The sequence below is a fragment of the Manis pentadactyla genome, chromosome 7 (genome assembly GCF_030020395.1).
Source record: "Manis pentadactyla isolate mManPen7 chromosome 7, mManPen7.hap1, whole genome shotgun sequence".
Taxonomy (NCBI): domain Eukaryota; kingdom Metazoa; phylum Chordata; class Mammalia; order Pholidota; family Manidae; genus Manis; species Manis pentadactyla.
The window spans coordinates 45,368,024-45,387,947 of NC_080025.1; the positions used below are offsets into that span (position 1 = coordinate 45,368,024).

At 44.5% G+C, this 19,924-nt stretch overlaps 1 protein-coding gene and 1 long non-coding RNA gene across 10 annotated transcripts in view; one reads left to right on the forward strand and one right to left on the reverse strand.

Moving 5' to 3' along the window:
• LOC130684459 (uncharacterized) overlaps positions 1 to 19,924 on the reverse strand; it is a 260,615-nt gene that overhangs the window by 172,214 nt on the left and 68,477 nt on the right. The gene's annotated exons all lie outside the window — the stretch shown is intronic.
• GRB10 (growth factor receptor bound protein 10) overlaps positions 1 to 19,924 on the forward strand; it is a 182,297-nt gene that overhangs the window by 78,976 nt on the left and 83,397 nt on the right. For 7 of the 9 annotated variants that reach the window (XM_057505328.1, XM_057505321.1, XM_057505323.1 and 4 more), the window contains one exon: positions 1,935 to 2,025. The exons of the other annotated variants lie outside the window; for them this stretch is intronic. Coding sequence is in view for 4 of the 7 variants with exons in the window: in XM_057505321.1 (XP_057361304.1) it covers positions 1,935 to 2,025 (91 nt within the window). In the remaining 3 variants the exon portion in view is untranslated. The remainder of the gene's footprint in view (positions 1 to 1,934; positions 2,026 to 19,924) is intronic. 9 annotated transcript variants of the gene reach the window in all.

The window sequence follows — 19,924 nt, forward strand, 5'->3', positions numbered from 1 at the left end:
TTCCTAACCTGAAACTCACATTCTTAACAAGCTCTGTGTTCACCAGAGGGTCTTGATTAAAGGGGTCATGTCACCCAGCCACTTAGAGCTCTGGGGATTGCTTGTTGCCATGGAAATGTTCAGAAAGATGTGTTAAAATACAGTAGTACATGTCAGATGATTATGTTTCCCTTCTTTATCAGGGTAATTTGGAACCCCCAAGTGATTTACGTATAACATATATAGCATATATGCTCTCATAACTAATTCAAACATTATGTACATACATAAAACGTGTTTACATTTCTTTTTTGTCTGAAAGGACAGTCTAAAAAAGGAGAGGATAACATCCCTGAGTCAGAGAGGTTTGATTACTTTTTTTAATACTTTTTAGCATGTAGATTTTCATAATTAGCAAGTATTTCACCCATAATTAAAAATCAAAAAGCTATTTCTTTTGAAAGAGGAGAACAAAGGAGAGAGAAGCAAATGAAAATATCTTCCACACCTTGGGGGGTCTGATGATTTTTCCCCAGATTTTCCCAGGAAGGCATGAACTTGCAGGGCCCCACTGGGGGTGTTGGGCAGGAGTCATCTTCCTCCTTCCCTCTAGGGGTGGGGAGCTGGCCGGTCAGGACTCTGCCTCACCCACTCCTGGGAGTGGCCCCCAGCGCTGTGTGGACTGGCCCCTCGCCTCGTCACCTGCTGGCTGACCCCCACAGTGGGCAGAGTGCCCATCCCCACACTCAGCATAGGCAAGCGCTGGGCGGAGGAGCCTCTTACTGGGGAGCTCTCAAGGCCACATGCACCTTAGCAAAATAAATGTATTTTTTTGAGTTTCTTGGGCAGGAAGGCTCATGGGCTCTGACACCTGGCTGCCTGGGTTCCAGTCCTACTGGCTCGGGGATAGTAGGGTGGACATAGCCTTCCTGGGCCTTCTCATCCTCGTCTGTGAAATGGAAGTTGGGCCCAGCAGGAACCTCAATGCGCTTGTTGGCTAGTGCCCGTGCAGCCTGCAGCCCCGGGAGGCTCCTTTGTGTAGAGATGAGGTGGCTGCCAGTAACTACCATATTTGTGTCAGTGTCTTATCAATATTAATAGATTTTCCTTGCAGATCTTATATTTTGACACAGTTCTAAAACCTTTCTAATTGCAGAGGTAATGTATATGCATTATGCAAATCTCAAAGATTTCTTAGATCTGTAAGAGAAGTTTGACATTTTCCATTCCAAGGTAACCATTGCTAAGATTTCGTCTCAAGCATGTAAATATTAAATGACCCATTTTCTTTTTCCACATTTTAATGTATCTCTTATTGGTTTAATTCTAATCCCATGAAGGTGTTTTTCTGAATTGTGGACTTGGCTGTAATACTGATGTTTTAACTTCTGCCTAAAATTTTTGCCATCATCCTGATGTCTAAATAATGCCACTGAGCTCCTTACCTTACACTTTGTGGAGCGGGCCACTTATAAAACAGTCTCTGAATGTTTCTGTACCAGACAACAAACCGCCTAGGGCTTGATTACCAGTAATTGTTAGAGCAAATGCATGTGTTCCTTGGAATGTTGATAATTTATATTCATTACATAAATCCATCAGTTGACAGTGATGGATTTTTCCCCAGATTTCCCCAGTGAGAAACATGGACTTATGTATATGTATCTTTGAGATGTGTTTGAGATACGTTTGAGAAATGCCCCTTTGTCATGGAAAGCAATTGAAGCCAGAAACAGGAATAACTTTTCTTCTAACTTCCTGGTCAAGCAGGTTGCACCTTTTCATGGTTAACTTCCCTTTTGCAGTGTACTAAACATCTGTCATTTAAAACTAAAAAAGTAAATAAATCAGGTGTAAGTAAAAAATTGAGGAAGAAGGATATGCTGGTGGTGGTGGATTTGCACAGGTGTGAAATGCTCCTTTTGACCAGAGCCTTCTGTTCCTGTCTGCCCTAGGACCAGGTGGAGCAGACCTCCCCTCACAGTGCCCAAGATCTGGCAGGACCTGGCTTCCCAGCACAGTCTGATCAGCTCGCCAGTCACCAAGGTGAGAGATGGCAAAAGCCCGGTGTCACCGATGCTGTGACCCTCAGCCACACTTTGCAAGGATGCCAGAGGCTTTGTGGTCTAAGAAATTATTCTTGGTACTAATGCAAGATTCTGACCTCAGCTCTTCTTTCTCCTTTGAGGAAAACAAATTCTGACAAAAATACTTGGTTGTGGTATCTTCATATGTTTCCCTTCAATGAACCAACTTCAGTGAGTGAAATTTCAGTCACTTCTATATGAGTTGTCCCAGGATTCAGCTCAGAGGCATCTTGATATTGGGTATTGAGGGCTCCTCTATGGAGAACTACTCTTAGTTTTGGCATTTTTATATTTACACTGAAGCCAGTTTTGTGTGTATGCAGTCTTGGTAACTCTCCACCTTCCTGTGGTTCTTTCTCTTTCTTCTAATTAATTTCTGCTGGGGTCATCACAAGGAAGAACAGGATGAGGGGTTAGAAAACTAGGGCTAATGGATGTAAACTTTGGTCCAGGACGGGAGCCCAGGAAGGGAAGCGGTCTGATGATGAGACAGAGCAGGAAAAATGCACATGGCAGTTGTTTGATTACTAGAGAGCATAGGTACAAGAAACTGTAGTGTTTAGAGCTGGTAGGAATTAGAATAATCAGATTTTTACTATTGCTTAATGAGAAAGGAATGAAATTTAGCAAAAACTAAAGCTGGAAGCTGACCATGAAGTCAGAGAGATTTTTTTCTCAAGTATTAGAAGAGTCATAGAAGTAGTCAGGACTTTCTGTGTTAGACATAACTTCAGGGTCAACTTGTAGAAAACTTTCAAGTGAGATGATGCAAGGGAAAGTCTCAATTTGTTAATACTGGCTTTGAAACTCAGGGAAATTTTAATTTATTACCTTTCACTGCCGACAAATGGTCTCTTTTAGACTAGCATAATCTAAGTTTTGGGTATTAATGTTCATATAAAAATTTATGTTAATTGTAGGAAAAATTACACTGAAAGGATGTTTTGAAGCTTATCTCTTTTCCTGTGCCTTTCAGCTGTACATTCAAGTGTCCCACAGATAACACACCTGCTCAGGTAGTGCAGGTAAAGGGAAATCGAGGCACAGAGGTGGAACAGAGCCACTTCTCCTTCCTGGTCAGAAGGTGTGCAGCGGGTGGCGGAGGCTGGCATCTGACACATCCCAGCCCCAAAGCAGGGCTTTAGAGGAATGAGTGAGCTTGTTTCCATACTGAACTCAACTTCCCAGAGAGTCAGTCCTTTTAAGCACACCCATGATGTTGTCCACCTTTGCCTCCGATCCCGATAATTCTACACATGCAGCATGTAAAACAGGAGAATCAAAAGGACTCAGCCTGGCTCAGACACCAGACAGACATTCGCACAGAGCAGTGAGCACCCACGTCCACCAGGTGACAGACTGAAAGTCTCCACTGATGGCCGGCCTTCTAGATGGGCAGCCAGGCACAGCCAGGAGAGCCAGAGCTGGCCCACGCAGCCTCACAGCTCAGTGACTGGCTCAGCTTGCACAGTCTCCCACAGGCAGCCTGAACGCCCCCTCCACTGCCATGGTGGGGGGGTGGAGGGCAAAAGGAAAAACTGCACAGCCCACACCAAAGGTCTGCAGGTCCTTGCTCCCAAGCTTATGAGGCAGTCTCCTTACTAGGATACAGTTCACAGAATCAACTGACTGCCAGGTTACATATGCAGTAAAGGTAAATCTGACAAAAGGTTTGAATAAGTGTATTTGTAATGCTCAGGGAGATGACTGAATGAGTAACATCCATAAAAGAGGACGAGAAACTCAGAAACACGATGGGAAGAAGTGAAGCAAGAACAGATAGGTGTGAGGAAGAGTCCCTTAGAAATTTTGGAAATGAAATGTACAGTTATTGGCATTTAAAAAATGCCAGATCTAGTCTAGAAGCTCAATTGAACAGAAATGCATAGAACTCTGCACCCAACAGACAGATTCCTGATTCTTGTCTAAGATCTGTGTAACTTGTTAAAAAGTTGATCATACATGGAATGTTGCACTGAATTATAAGCAGCTTTAAGTGAGATTAGGTTAGAAGTCAGCAGAAGTTCAAAAACATGTAAACATGTATGGAAACTTTAAAATACACCCTTACTTCTCTCATGGGTTAAAGATGAAATCACAGTAAAAATATCAATTATTTAGAACTGAATGAAAAGTGAATGTGTTACAGGTTGAAAGTTATATAATGCTGCTAAAAGTAGGTGTTTGAGTCTCAGATTTAAGCTTTAAATGAAGAAAAATTCAAATTAGAAGAATGAGAACTGAATAACTAAGAAATGTAGAAGGATATAATTATGAAAATAAAGAGCAGAAATTATTGAAGTGATACAGAAAGTATCAAGAGATAAGAGCAAAATCAGAAATCTTCTGTAAAATCTCTGGAAACCACAAACCTAGTGCAGATGCTTAGGAGAAAGGTATGCACACAGAAAAACCATGTGAAGAGTATGTCAGAGAGTTAAAAAATAAAACAAGATAAATGTGAACAACTTTATGGCAATAAATGTGAAAATATGAGGGAAATGGCTAATGTGTTGCAAAAAATATAAAAACAAAAGTGTAACACCTAATGCTGCTGAGGATGCAGAGCGCCAGGAATTCTCACTCATGGTTGATGGGAATTCAGAATGGTACAGCCACTTTGGAGACACTTTGGCAGCTTATCTAGCATCATGCTCCTTGGTATTTACCCAGAGGAGTTGAAAACTTATGTCCACCCAAAAACTTGCACATGGACGTTTGTAGCAGCTTTATAATTGCCAGAACTTGAAAGCAGCTAAGAAGTCCTTCAGTAGGTGATGGATACCTGAGCTGGGACACATCTAGACAATGGAGTATTCTGTCACTGAGACGAAATGAGCTATCAAGCGATCAGAAGCCCTGGAGGCACCTTAAATGCATATTACTAAGTGAAAGGAGCCAATTAGAAAAGGCTCTGAAATGTATCTTTCCATCTATTGAATGTTGAAGAAAAGGCAAAACTATGGGGATAGTAAGAAGGTTAGTGGTTGTCAGGGGTAGTGGGGAGAGATGAATAGGCCGAGCACAGCAGGTTTTTAGGGCAGGAATCTGTACATGGTGATACAGTGCTGGATATACTCATGGATAGATTTCTCCAAGCCTGTGGAAGGCATGACACCAATAGTGAACCCTAAAGGTAAACTGTGGAATTCCCTGTCAGTGTAGGTTTATCCTTGGTAACAAATGTACCATTCTCATGAGTGATGCTAATTCTGGGGGAGGCTGTGCATGGGTTGGGGTGAGGGTTGTATGGGAAATCTCTGTGTCCCCTCTCAGTGTTGTTGACCTAAATCTGCTCTAAAAAGTAAAATCTTAAAAAAAAAAAATTGGACCCAGTTGGAAGAAGAAAAAGCCTACCTAAGAAAACCAAGTATATTTTTTCTGTGCAATGTGAATTATATACTATGTGACCTGATGGAAAAGATAGCTCTGAGAAGTATAGACAGCACTCAAAGTTTTAAACAGAGAATTCTGAAGTAATAGAGAATAATAATTGAAAGAGAAAGACAAAGCAAAACCTAACTGACTTTTGGAGAAATACAAAATCTTAAAGAAACAACTTTTGTTTCTCCATTGGAAGAATGGAGTCTGTAATCAATACCATCCCCCCCAAAATGCTCAGGGAGTTTAAGAGTGTCAGGAAACCTTTAATGAATAAGTAATTGCTTTCTTTATAGGAACTGTTAGAGAGATAGGGGAAAGAGTCAACCCACTCATTTTATAATGTTTTGTAGCTTTGCGAGAGACAGTACAAGAAATCCAAATGTAAGCCTATTTCATGTTAACAGACAACCAAAAAGTCAATGGAAAACATTAATGAACCAAATTTAACAGTTTCTTAAATGAAACGAAAACCAAACAAATGTTAAGACCAAATTGGGTTTACTATAATCTTGCAAGGATTCTTTACCATCATTAGACTATGAGCACATTTAACATGTTAAAAGATTAAAGGGGAGAGGAATTATCATCTCACCAGAGACAGAATATTTAATACAGTTCTACACTCATACAATACAAAACAAATAGCAACAAAACTCTTACAAACCAACCTCTGTGACCTGCTTTAAATGTATTTGTCAAAACATACAGCATCCATCATATATAATGGAGTTGTGCCTGTGAAAATCAGGAGTCACACAAAAATACTGCTGTCACTAGAGGTCTTAGCCAGTGTAATAAAACAAGCAAATGAAGAAGTAGAAATGCAGACACTGAAAGGAAGAAATAAAAGCTGGGCCTATCTTCCAGTGATGTTATTAGCCAAATAGAAAATCCACACAGTTATACAGACCAACTTTTAGAATGAATGCATTCTTCTGGTGGGCAGATTATCATGTGAGAGCAACAGAGATAAAATTTAACAGTATCTTGTGCAAAAGAAAACAACCAGAAATCATAATCCAAAAAGATGTCCACTTATGTTAACAAAAACGATAAGGTATCTAGAAGTAAATTCAGTTAGATTACTTGACATTGTAAGATGTTGCTAAAGGACATAGAAAGACCTGAATAAGTGGAGGGCTATCCCATGATCACGAATCAGAAGATTGAAATAGTGAAGATGTTGCATCTTCTCAAATTTATCTTTAAATTTAATGCATATTAAATTTAACCAGATTTCAGAGAGTTTTGGTGTGACTTGACAGATGGTTCCTAACTTTAAAGTGGGCAAGCGAAACTCAATAACAACCAGTAAAGACAAATTTGAAGAGCAGGGTGTAAGGAGGGGTGATTGCCCTGTCAGATACCTGGCATGTCTCAGTAAGCATGTTATTGGCTCCAGGGCAGACAGATGACAGAAGACAAGAGCAGACACCCCGCAGAGAGACTCACACATTCCTGAAGGGTCCGTCCAGCACAGAAGAGCTGTGCAGTCCGAGGACACAGGCCTGTGACTTTCCCGGGCAGGGAGTGGCGGCTGGATCCCCATTGCATATGACCCATAACCATCAGCTTCAGCTCAGTTACGTCACTAAAGGTGGAAAACAAAATGTTTTAAAACTTACTGTAATAGTAAGAATTAATGAGTAGTGAGAATCTTTATGCCCTCAGGCTGAAGGAGAATTTCCTAAGACTTAGCACAACCATAAAGGCTAAATGAAGTCTGAGTACATTACACATACAAATTTCCATTCAAACTCAAGACAGCATTTAAAAAAACTTGAACAGGCATGCTTCAGCCTGGGACAGATATTTGCAGTGGCAATGCATGGAACAGACTATTAGTATCCTCAATTGATTTAAAAAGCCCTATAAACAAGAGAAACAAATAGGGAAACTGGTACAAAACGTTAGTAGGCGGTTTGCAAAGAGGAAAGCATGCTGTGTTTGTATCTGACTCTGGACACTCATTTTACAGAAAAGTGTGGAAAGTGACTGAGCCAGAAACAAGTGCCAGTGCTCAGAGCTCTGGTGGGCAGCAGAGGAACATGTCTGTCTGTCAAGTGTGTCCGAGTGCCGCATGACCATCCCTCTGCCTGGCATTCCCTGGTCCTGTGTCTGTCATGAGCAGGCTAGGGGTTTGCAGCCTTCCTGGGTGGCTCTGTGCTTTGCCAGGCCAGCGTCTGCTCAGCCTGTGGGAACGAGCGCTTCCCCACTGGTGACCTCCGCCCAGCTGGGTGAGGCGTCCCTGCCCCATCTGACACTGGGTGCTTAACAAGATGCTGTGGGACGCGTGACAGAATTTGACAAAGATACAGTACTCAAGGCATACTCAGTTGCTCTGATTATAGGACTCAGGTCTGCTTGAGGTGTTTGATCTGGAGTTGGCTGGTTCTCTGCAGGGAACCTGATGTTTGGAATAAAAAATTCACTGTGACTTTCCTTGATCTGTTCTTTCTGCCTGGCAGAGAGGATTTAATGCTCTTGTTTTTATTAGCTCATTCCTAAAGTAAGCAGATTATTTTTGTGTGACAGTTGCTAAAAATGCTTCATGCATTTCCTAGCGGTTCCTTCAGGAAGGGATGCATTTTCCTTTTTGGAAGCTGGTGGTTTTGTACTAGCTGGATGACTCCTGGCAGTTTTTTTTTAAATACTTGTTTTTTATTGTGGTAAAATATATGTAAGATTTACCACTTAACCCTTTTTAGGTATACAGTTGACTGGCATTCCTTATATCCAAAGGTGTGCAATTACCACCACTGTCTATTTCAAAAACTTTTTATCACCCTAAACAGAAACTCTGTGCCCATGAAGCAATAACTCCCCCTGGCTCCTGGTAACCCCTGTTCTGCCCTCTATCCCTGTGAATTTGCAGATTCTAGACACCTCCTGTAAGTGGATCAGACGCTATTTGTCCTCGTGTTACTGGCTTTCTTCACTTAGCATAATGTTCCCAAGGCTCACCCTGGTGGCATCCTGTGACAGGAGCTCATTCCTTTTAGGGCTGAATGATATTGTACATACACTGCATTTTCTTTCTCTGGTCATCTGTCAGTGGACACGTGACTCGCTCCCACCTTTTGACTCTTGTGAATAGATCTGCAGTGAACACGGGTGTACAAACACGGGTTGGGTCCCTGTTTTCAGGTCATTTGAGTATATATACTCAGGACTGAAATTGTTTAATATGGTAATTTTGTGTTTAACTTTTTCTTGACAATATTTCTATTTGTCAGTGTGGATTTCAGAGAATTTTGACATTTAGAAGTTTGGCCTTTTCTCATTTTGAACAAGTCTCTCACTAGAGCATGATGGAGCAAAGATGGCCCCAGGAGCTAAAAAAGGTTTCAAATCTATGCGTGAAGGTCACAGGAGTCTCCTGCACGGGGCATTTCATCGTGACTGTGTTTCCCTTGGGGCAGGGGCTGTGTGAGCAGCACGGGAAAGCCTCTTGAGACATACTCAAAACTTTGCCCATGACCCCCAAGGTTGAAATCCAGGGTTTTACTGGCTCAGCTGGAGGCACCCAACTCCAGCAGCGGCTCCCCTCCCTTGAGGGATGCCTTCCGGGTCTGGCCGTCAGTGTCCCGTCACACCTGTTGCTACTCTGTTCTGGCTTAGGGTCTTCGCTTGGTTTTCTGCAAGCCAAAGGAATTGGTGATCAGCATGCAGTTTTAATGTGCAGAAATGTATTTGGTGGGATGCTTTCCTTTCCAGTAATAAGTGAGTGTAGAAAGAAGATGTGGAATGGACACTTTCAGAAACCCCTGTATCTCACTGGATAGTCTGCTTGCCAGGTGGAAAAGACCAGAATTATGAAAGAATGTCAATTAGGAGGGAGGCTGAAATAGACCAAGAAAGATAGTTTTGTTTTGATTCTTTCCCTTCGGGGAGCTGTTCTAAATGTCTTCAGGGGATGGCCAGGCTTTGAGTTGTTGGGCAAGCGAGTAACAGCTATGCCTTTTCCATTCTTCATTTGTATATACTCATCTTCTGTAATTACTGTGAAAAATAGTCATAGTGTTGATGATGATAACTTGGAGCCCTGTGCAAAAGCTGCTGTGTGTCTTAGACGTCTTTCACTTAATTATGAGAGACAGAGACAGGGAAACTGAGGTACAGAGGTTTGATGACTTTCCCAGAAGTCACAGAGAGGTCAACAAACAAGTAACACTGGAGTCAAAGCTGAGTCCATCCAACTTTACGTTTTGAGATAATTCAGAAGCAGCATCTAGCATGAGCCTGTACTTACAGCTGCTCTGGAAGGGCTGCTTTACACATCACATTTAACCCCTTTCTCCTGAGATCACGCATTTCTGGAGGTAGGAACTGTGTATCTTACTTACCTTGAAGGTTCTGCTGTAGTGTGTTGTCCACAGTTGTATTTAATAGATAATTGTTTCGGGAATTCCTGACTTCACGCACCACACATGAATACTTTTGTGGGCTGCAGAGAGGTCCCGAGTTCCTGCCTCTACCCTCTGGGTGTGAGGTTCCAGTAATTCCAGGCAGGTAAAGACCTTCCCTTCCAGGGGTGCTGTTCCCGGGGTGTCAGGAGCCTTTGTGTGAGGATAATAAATGAGAGTGAAAGTCAGCGGAGTAGTGTGGTGCCTGTGGATTGTTGCTTTTGAACTAAGCTTGCAGTGCACTTTGTCAGATGCTGTGATCCACTTCATCTTTTGCTGTGTTACACGTGAGAGTATCTTCAGCATTTTACCCATTGTACACACACAAACAGATATACACGTACGTAACTTTATCTTCTTAGTATCATTTTCTCACAGTGAAACTGCTGTCTTCCAAAGATAATATTCTTTTCCTGAAATGCTCAACAAAAACCCGACCAGCGCCTAACACTGGCCTCTTGTTGGATATCCATGCCAAAGCTGATTTTTTCATTTGTTTGCCCTCCCCCCATGCCTAAACACCTTTTATTACGGTTGAGTTGCAGAAGAGCTAGGAGAACAGTCATCCCTAATGCTTTTTCCATGAAGTAACTAATGTCCACATTCTCTCTGCCTTAGGGGATACACAGCATGCTTGTGCCGCACCTAGTGATTGCATTTGTCCATGTCATTAATGATGCTTCTGTGCCACCAATTTTAATGATGATATTATCATCACTGGAAAGACATATCATGATTTCTTGCTTCCATCCTGTTTCTTAAATGTTTAGGTGACTTCCCTATTATAAAAACAGGTTAAGAACTTGTGCTTGAGTCCACCTAACTGAACTTTGAGGTGGGCACTGTTATCATCCTGTGTTTCCAGGGGAGGAAACTGAGGTATAGAGACTAGAAAAGGCACCCGGGTCACAGCCCAGATTAGAGGCAGCACTAGGTCTGTCCCTGGTGGGGCCCAGCATGCGTGCTGTCTCTGCAGTGCTGTTCACCTGTGGATTAGCCCTCCGTCTAAGAGGCAGGGGCTGCTCGGACCTTCCTTCCTTAGTGAGGCCTCACGCTTTTCAGTGGCTTGCACAGGTTTTGGCTGCAGGGACTGGAAGTTCCTCGTCCTTTGAAGCAGCCACGTGGATGGGATCCCCAATGCAGGACCTTGGTTTCCTTTGCACTGTGCTCATTCAGTCCTTTCCATCAGGAAGATCATTTGTCTTCATAAGGAACATTGGGACAAAAAAGACCTTGAAGTGCCAACTCGGCGGGTCTCGCCCTGCCTGATTCCCACTTGGAGCTGAGCTGAAACACCCGTTGTCGTCCTGTGTCATTTCTCACAGCTTGGCTGGGCCGGCCTCACTTACCTGATGCTCTGACAGCTCACGCTGTTCTCTCTGGTTTCCTTTTAGCAGATAATTGGACTCCATTAATGTCCCATGTTTCTTAGCTGTCAGGATGCTCACTGGGGACAGAGGGCTTTATCCCCAGGCAGCTTCTGTGCTGGGGCGTGCTGGCTTTTACCCTCTTGCCCCCTGGTTCTCCTGTTTCTTTCGATCATACTTTTATTCCTGTGTTTATTATTCATTCAGCAAATTTCTGTTGCTTGTCTAGGCCACACCGTGTCCCAGGGCATGGCAGTGGGCAGTGAGCCGGTTTTCATTTATTGGTCCTATAACATAGGACCTTTTCGTCCAAGGAAGTTAAATCCCATTTAGATGTGGCAGGATGCAACTTAAATATAATTCATTCTTAAGATCATTGATGAAAGACTATCTCTAGGTTCCTCTTAGGTTGAAAACCAGAATTCAACACCTCCTAAAATTGAATACTATATTTTTACCATTATACTATATTACTCTTTACTTCCATTAACTTATTTTTTAAAATCATGATGAATTAGCCATTCCAGGTAAATACTCTATGGAATGATTTATTTTTCTTATATAATTTTTAAGTCTATCCCCAAGGGAGACTCTCAAACTGGAGATTTTCAGTAAGGCAATGTAAGCCTCCATCCCTTGGGACAGGATGTACCACTGCGTTCAGAAGGAATTGAAGAGGTGCAAGAACACTGGTTAACACAGCTAATTCTGTCTACCCTGCTGTGAATTAATCTCACCTCTATGTAGGTTTCAGAACTTCTGGTGGCGTACCTGTGGGCAGGTGCTGTGTACACACGTCTGGTTCATTCTTTCAGTGATGGTCCCAGGAGTGAACCCTTCTGTTTGGACCTCAGCATGTGGGCACCCAGCCTCGGAGCCAGGAGTGCACCTGGTGACTCCCCTGCCCTCAGCGTTTCAGAACATGCCAGAGCCCGGTAACTGACACCCACTGAACTCTGAATTTAGTTCTGACCAAGGAAGGCTGCAGTAATAGTTCTGACCTTTTCCAGGGTGGGTGGGGGTGGAGACAGGGCCTAGAAGAGATGGGGCACAGGTTGTTAATACTTCCATCTCTGTGGATATATTTCAAATGTACTGAAAAATAATCCCAGTGGGCTGGTAATCTACTTGTGTGTCAAATGGCTAAAAGCGCTTTTGCGTAACAAATGCTCCCTGTTAGGGGGTGGGGCGCCGTGAACCCCAGCTCCTGTCAGCTGGTTTTCTGCGTCATAGAAGAATGGTTTGCCTGCTCTGCAAAGGGGGTAGCTCTCAGTGGCCCCAGCCCCGTTTGTCTACCATTATACCTCTGCCCGCTCCCTGTGCAGGTGCCAGAGTTTTTTCCTTAAAACAGGGAACACCACTTTCTCTCTCGGACAGGTTGGGGTCCTTCTGTTGCTAAGAGTGAAGGACCAGCCACGGGGTGGGATTCAGGGCTCACATAGCGCAGCCTTATCTGCTTCTGGTTGCTCACCTCGCACCTGCCCATGGCCCCTGGGCAGGCTGCACGGGCTGCTATTGTACTGTTAGATTCTGTCCTTCTCTTCCTTTGTCTGTGGCACCCTGTCCCCTTATGCTTGCATTCCCCTCCTTCCAGCCCTGACTCCAGTGCCCTGCCTCCTCCCTGGATGCTCCCCTCGCATCCTCTGCCCATGAGATACATTGCTTCCCCTTGGGTGCTCTCCTGTGGCTTTTTACTTCTCCCCCAAACTAATTCCACCTGGTTTTGTTTTAGAGGATACCAAATGTGTGTGTCCTCCCAATTTATTTCCAGGTCCCTTGAGACCAGGAATCATGTTTATTTTTAATCTTTGGTGACAACCGAAAAAATGTTGGATTTTTTTAGCCACAGCAGTGTAGGAAGCAAGGCTTCACTAATAGCCATGTGATGTCAGGCATTTGAGCTTTTCTGAGCTTTGACTGTCTAACCTGTGCAGTGGGCCTGAGAGCGTAGAGCTCATGAGCAGTGTGAGGAGCAGATGAGATGCCCTAACAAATGTCCTTGTGCCTTCCTCCTCCCCTCCACACCTTTCTGAATTACTCTCTTTGACCAGCACAAAGTGCGCTGGACATCATGAACAAGGGGCACTTGTAAACAAAATACTCTATCAAGCTTTATCAAGTGCTAAGTCTCTGTGTTCCTTGGAGCTGTGAGCAGTGAGTACATGACTTGTAAACCATCCTCTCCTTTGCACCTTCCATCTGGAAACAGGATCCTCCTGGTTCAGGGCTCACATTGTACCGAGTGCCAGCCGCTCCTGTGCCCATGTGCTCTCTGCTGGCTGGGCTCAGCGTTAAAGGTGTGGGTTTGAAGAGAGATCGATCTCATATGGCCTGAAGCTGCCGCCACCCAGGACAGCAGATTTTCATTCCTTGGATGCCATGTAGGAGCCAAGGAGAAGGTAGTAACTATGAAGCTGTCTTCTCTGGGCAGGGCCAGCTGCATCCACGGTTGAGTGGTGTGAAAGGCTCCCAGCACCAGGGGGAAGAGAGTACATTCAAAGAGGAGTGATTGCTTACAGTAGAAATGCCCCAGGGGAGCGTGGTGGTGTCTATACTTCCTGGTTAGAGACAGAATTGCACCATCCTGTCGTTCCTGTGGCCTCAGGGATGACCAGTAAGTGCCACGTGGGCAGGTAGGCTCACACAGGCCCAGGTCTGGCCTGCTGGGTACTCTTCTTGCAAGAAGATCCCTGTGCCTCAGACAGCCCTCCCATTTAGACATGTGTCATCTCCTGTTGGAATTAGACAATCTGGCATTTATTCAATGGGTGGCCAGTGGGCCTTTTTCTAAGAAACTAGAAGACTGGAGACTTAGCAGCCTCCAGAGGGATTGAGTACTCTGCCTGGCTATCTTTCTGGAAAATCCTATAGCTTAATCTAACATGTTCTGATGACCTACTGTGTGGCAGGTGTAAAATAAGGTAATGAGACAAAAATAAGGCTCATTCAGTTCCAGCCTTCTAGAAACTCAAGTTTCATAAGAAAAAGACTAAAGAAAATTAAAATCAGAATGTAAGAAGCAACATGTTCCACTTTGGAGCTGGACAGACCTGGGTTTGACTATTTACTCTACATCTTGGTAGATGAGTGATTCTCTGCCTCAGTTTCTTAATCTGACATCTGTCAGCAGGCCTATGTGACTGGCTTGGTAGGAAGATGAAAAGCAGCTTGAGCTTTGAGATGTGCCTGGCATGGAACCTGGCACTTTGTAGGTATGGTAGATAGTGTTTGTCATCATCATGAATAAATGCAATGTTATGAATAGAGAATAGAAGTCAAGCAGGTATCCCCCTCTCTCGTGTGCAGCCTGGGGCACCTCTCCCTCTGTGCTGGCTCCCCCAGAATCTGTGCCCATCAAACCCAGATTCCAAGAGCACTCCTGGGAGTCTCCCTTCTCCTGGGCATTGTAGACTACACCACTTGTGCACACACATGCTGTTGCTTCACTTGATGGACAGCTAATTATCATAAGACTAATAAGCCCAGTTAAGAGCTATATTCATGAATCCAGGTGACTCTCAGAACCTGCTTCACAAACAGAAGCCCTCAGGCCATCTTGCTCATCAGACAGGTTGGAGGGGCACAGGTCTGGAGAGTCCCAGCCCCTCCCACCACATCCTGGAAAGCCAGCTTTCTCTCCTGGGCCTTTCAGTTCTGGGAGATGTGCCATTTCTTGGAATCGCCTGATGCGCATTCTCTTGGAATGACTTTCCCCATCTAATGCCTTGAAAATTGGGCTCTTCTTAGAGCTGAATGCCCTCTACTTGACTGCCTTGCCTGTAAACAGAGATCTCATTTTAAAAGTCTTTTCTTCTGCCAAGTATTGAGCATAATCGTCCTAGGAGTGTTGCTGGCCTCTGGGGTGCGTTCCGGTTTGCATGCTTCATCCACTCCACCCAGAGTCTCTCCGTCTGAGGAACAGCTGCTCTGTGCTGCTTCCCGCCCCCACGTGCACCCTCTCATGCAGGATGCTCAGCCCTGGGATTCCCTCCATTTAGCCGAGGCAGCCCCTCTGGTAAGGAGCCCACTCTTTCTTTGGGACGTCTCCACTCCCAGCTTTCCCATCAGTTACCAGTACAGTGGAGTGCTGTTAGCTTCATCATGGAAGGATTTCTCTTTCCAGAGGTGGTGAGTGGGTTTCCTCTCTTTCCTAGCTGCTTATAGGTAGCACTGCCTCCTCTGCCAAGCGTGTTGCCTGGGACTTCGTCACACTATGTGGGGGAGATTCTCATCCATTTTGTTAGCATCAGTATTTCCAGGACCTGGAGCCATGTCTGATATGTAGTTAGTGCTCAGAAGAGAAATACTGGTTATATGAATGGAATTTTAAATTTATGGGATACATTTATCGAATTGTGGACTATCAGTGCTGAATGGGATAATAAAGCCCCCGAGTGTCTAATTTGCCTTTAAAAACTCATCTTTTGGAGAGCTTAGCACTAGTGGGCAGCAGACCTCTGGACTGTGACCTGGATTTTTCTTCTTCACTGCCAGTGTTCTTGGACTAATATTTTTAGGGTTGATGGAAAGTGAGAACCTTCCAAATTGACAAAATATTTCCGTAGTGTCCTGTACCCAGGCTTCTGCCTGATGTATGGTCTAATAGAAGAATTAGGAATCAAACTCAAGGTTGAAAAGAGGGATTAAATTGCTAAGGAAGACTTGGGAAAGATGCTATTAATCTTTCTGTTCTGTTCTTTTTCTCCCCCTCAAATTGTCTCCTAATAGAACACACAGGCCTTGCACAGCTGGATCTCTGCTGCGCTCTGTGCCTTGTAGCCCAGGTCCTTGGTCCTTGCTTGGCAGGCTCGTGTTTTTTGGCAGAGGAGGAGTCCTCTCTTGTGTTGTACCTGCTCCATTGTGCAGAACACAACAATCCTGAAGGACCTGAAAGAAACTGGGGATGTCCACATGCTTCTTTGCAATGATGTGGCAGGAAAACCATCCAGGAAAGAAGGACAATTTGCACTGTTTTCTAGGTGAACATTGGAGGCCAGTTCTTGAATTTCAGTGACTGGAATCATGGAGTGAAGTAAGCAGTTTTCCTTATTTTATTCATTTATTTTGGGATAGGATTATTCTACAGTTCTCTAACACATAGGTTTAAAAAGAAAATCTCACTAGAGTCAGTGTCCAGTGTGATTAATCTTCTTACTTTCCATGCTTGTTTGCTTTGGTGGAAGAGGTGGGGGTGTCTGGCCCCCAGGATACCTGCGTTTGATTCTGAGATCTGCCCTGGGCTTTGCACACTTTCTTCCGAGTGTTGCAGCTCCAGACTGTCATATAGCCCTAGCTGTAAGAACAAGGAATTTATTAGGATGGGGAGACACTGCCCAGCGTCCCTCCCTGAGAGTAAGTGCACTCAGCCTTCTGGGCCGCATCCAGCCTCGGACACCAGCTGCTCCTGGGAAGCGGGTGAAGAGCTGTCGCACAGCTGTGTATGAGAGGATGTAGACCTACTATATTCTTACAAGTTCTGTTCATTCAGCCTCCGTTGATGGTCATGCTTTGCGTGAGCTGTCTTAAGGTGAACACACGTAGGTTTGAACACCTCCCTGTCCAGTCCAGAGGACTGGCAGAGAAGCAGACACACTTGTACTGAAAATTGATGCTTGTTAGGACGAGGAATCCATGTTTACAACTGGGGATATGAGCAGCTGGGCCTGGGCCTTCACAAGCTGTTCTGCCTGGGGTCACCTGGTGATTCACCCAAAAAACCAGCTGTGGGGCCCTCATTGCCCTCAGCCTCCACGGCCTGGGGACCTCCTGGATTGTGTTACCACCTGACTTGGCCTTACACCCAGCTCCTAGACATATTTCTCTCCTGGAAGTGACCCGTGATCTTCTCCACAGCTGAACCACTGTCCCCACTGGTAACCCTGGGCCAGTTTCTGGGGCCAACCTGCACTGGCCCCAAGAGCCCAAAGGCCCAGCAGAAGATGTGATGTGGTGGTAGGAGGCTTCATGCTGGGCTGTGGGCGGGCACAGAGGGCACCTGTCCCCCAGGCCAAGGGGCAAGTGGGCGTGGTCAGGCGGAGACACACAAGTGGACCCCAGTTGGGCACTAGGACCCCTCCGCCAAGCCCCAGCAGGGGCTCAGGTCCCCTGATGCAGGCTCAGGTAGAGGGTGCCTTAAGGTGCCCAGGTAGATCAGCCAAGCAAAGATCTTAAATGACTACAGTTGAGAATAAACATTCCAATTTTAAAAATGCTTTTTCTATTATTATTTTTTAAATTGTGGTAAAATGCCTGCCATAAAATGTGTAATTTTAGCCATTTATAAGAGTATAGTTCAGTGATATTAAGGAAACTCACATTGTTTTGCAGCCATCACTACCACCCATCCACAGAACTCTTTATTATCTTGTAAAACTGAAACTCTGCCCCCACTAAGCACTAACTCCCTGTCCCCCAGCCCGGCCCCTGTGCCTACCATTCTGCTTTCTGTGTCAGTGAGTTTGACCCCCTAGATGTCGTGTAAGTGGAAACCCATGGTATTTGTCCTTCTGTGACTGGTTTCTCTCAGCATAAGGACCTCTAGGTTCATTTGTGTTGTAGCATGGGTGTCAAAATTCCCTTCCTTTCTAAGAATGAATAATAGCATTCCAGTGTGTGGGTTGGTCACATTTTGTGCATCCAGTCAGCCGTCCTTGCTTGCTACCCTTGGCTAGTGTGAACACTGCTGCTTATGAATACGGGTGATGGGTATGCAGATATCTGAGTCCTGGCTCTCAATTTTTGTGGGGTATATACCTACTTTGCTTTGTAAAAATGACGCAAAGAAGAAAAACTAGATTCTGTCTCAATTCTTTGGTCTAATCATTGAAGATATTTTTGCTAAACCCAAATTTTTGGTTGCCGTGTCTTAAGGTGAGCATTGAGGTATACCAGTGTTTCCCTCCCGTTCTGACTGGGCTGGAAACTGTGGCAGCTGCTGATGAACATAAACGATCTTCCATTATAAATCCAGTCCCTTGGCCACCTTTCCTCAGATTCAGATATATTTTCATGTGTGGATATTTCTGGTTTTAAGTAGTATGTGTTTACTGTAGAAAATTTGCTGTATGTGACCCAGGATGAAGAAGAAATCCAGATTATAAAAGAGGACTAGGACCTCAGAATGTTTAAAAACCAGTATGTTAAATGATACTACTGAGGGTGTTTAATTTTATGATATCTATAGAATCTCTGGAAATCCAGGTACCCTTGGGAAGGGGTGCAGCTCACCCCAGAAATGCCCAGACTGACGGGCTAATAAGGAGCCACCGGCCACTGTGGCCAGAGTCCACAAGAATCACCAGTGCTGCACAGTGCTCCGTGTGCATCAGACGAATGCCGCATGTGTTTTGGTAGATCACCAGACTCTTCATTTTGGCCTAAACCTTTGCTGAGCTTCCCCTCAAGCTCTGGGGTCTAGGGGGGACTTTAGTCATTTATGTCCCATCAGGTTGGGTCAGAGACAGAAACTGCTACTCATCTTCTGGGTTAAGTGTATAAAAGGATTTGTAACATGTTAAAAAACGGTCATACAGAGGCTTGGCATCACTATGACAAAGGGACAGCTCCTGCTTTTGCCTTTTATTTTTCTATAAAGATTTTCTGTAAAGATTTTTACATAATTAAAAATTAATGTGTGTGCTACTTTGTTTCTGCATTTTCTGACATGTTATAGCAGTGGTTTGAAAAAGAATGCAGTTTACATAGTGAGACTTTGAACAGTGTGTGACTAGAAGATCTGGTTCTATAATGAACTGCTTCATCTGATAGAATTTACAGGTTCTGGTTTAATTTGATTTGCTATTTGTTCTCATGGGTTTCCATTTCTCACATTTACACCAAATAAAACACATTGTGAGAATGTCAGCCCATGCTTTATAGGATGTTCTTAAAGTCCTGGATATGAGAGAGAAGTGAAGTTTGGGTAAGACCTGCAGGGGGCAGGGTCTAGGGAGGCTGTGCTCAGATCCCAGGCATTTGGGCTAAGAGCCCTGCTTTTGAGGCCACTGTAAGGTGGCTTTTCATGGACCCGACATCCAGGAGCCCAGCCCCATCATAGCAGGCTGGCCTGTTGAGAACACCGTCATTGTGATAAGCAATGTGATGTTTGAAAGGAAAGAGATGAATTCTAATCCAAGTTTGCTGCCTGCTCACATGGGACCCTGACCCTGTTGAACATCAGATTCTTTGTCTCAGCAACTGCTAAATAGCTATTACTGTACCTGTCATTGTTTTGAGGATTAAAGTAACCAGTGATGTAAAAGGTAAGGGCTCGTGGTAAGCACATGGTGACTGTAGCTATGAGGGGGATCACTGTTGGCATTAGACACACAGCTCCGGTGGCACAGTGGCAGGCCCTCTGCAAGGCCACCAGGTCAGCATGGCATATGGATGTGCTACTTCTTCTGGCTTCAGTCTACCTACCTGAGATGTGAAGTTTGCATTTCTTATTTGCTAGGACTCCTTCGAGTTCCTGAAGTTCTTATGGTACAGCAAGAACGTGTTTCTACAGGCTCTTGCTCTGTGGCCCAGGCTGTCAAGAGAATTTGCAGGTCATGTAGTATCTCTCATGACACTGTTTTGCTCACTAAACTCAAGACTGGGCTGCATCCCACCAGGCTTGGAAGCAGGGGCGCCAGCACAGAATGACTTAATGGGGAAGTGGCCATTCACTGCTGGGAAGGAAAGCACATGATACGGTGGA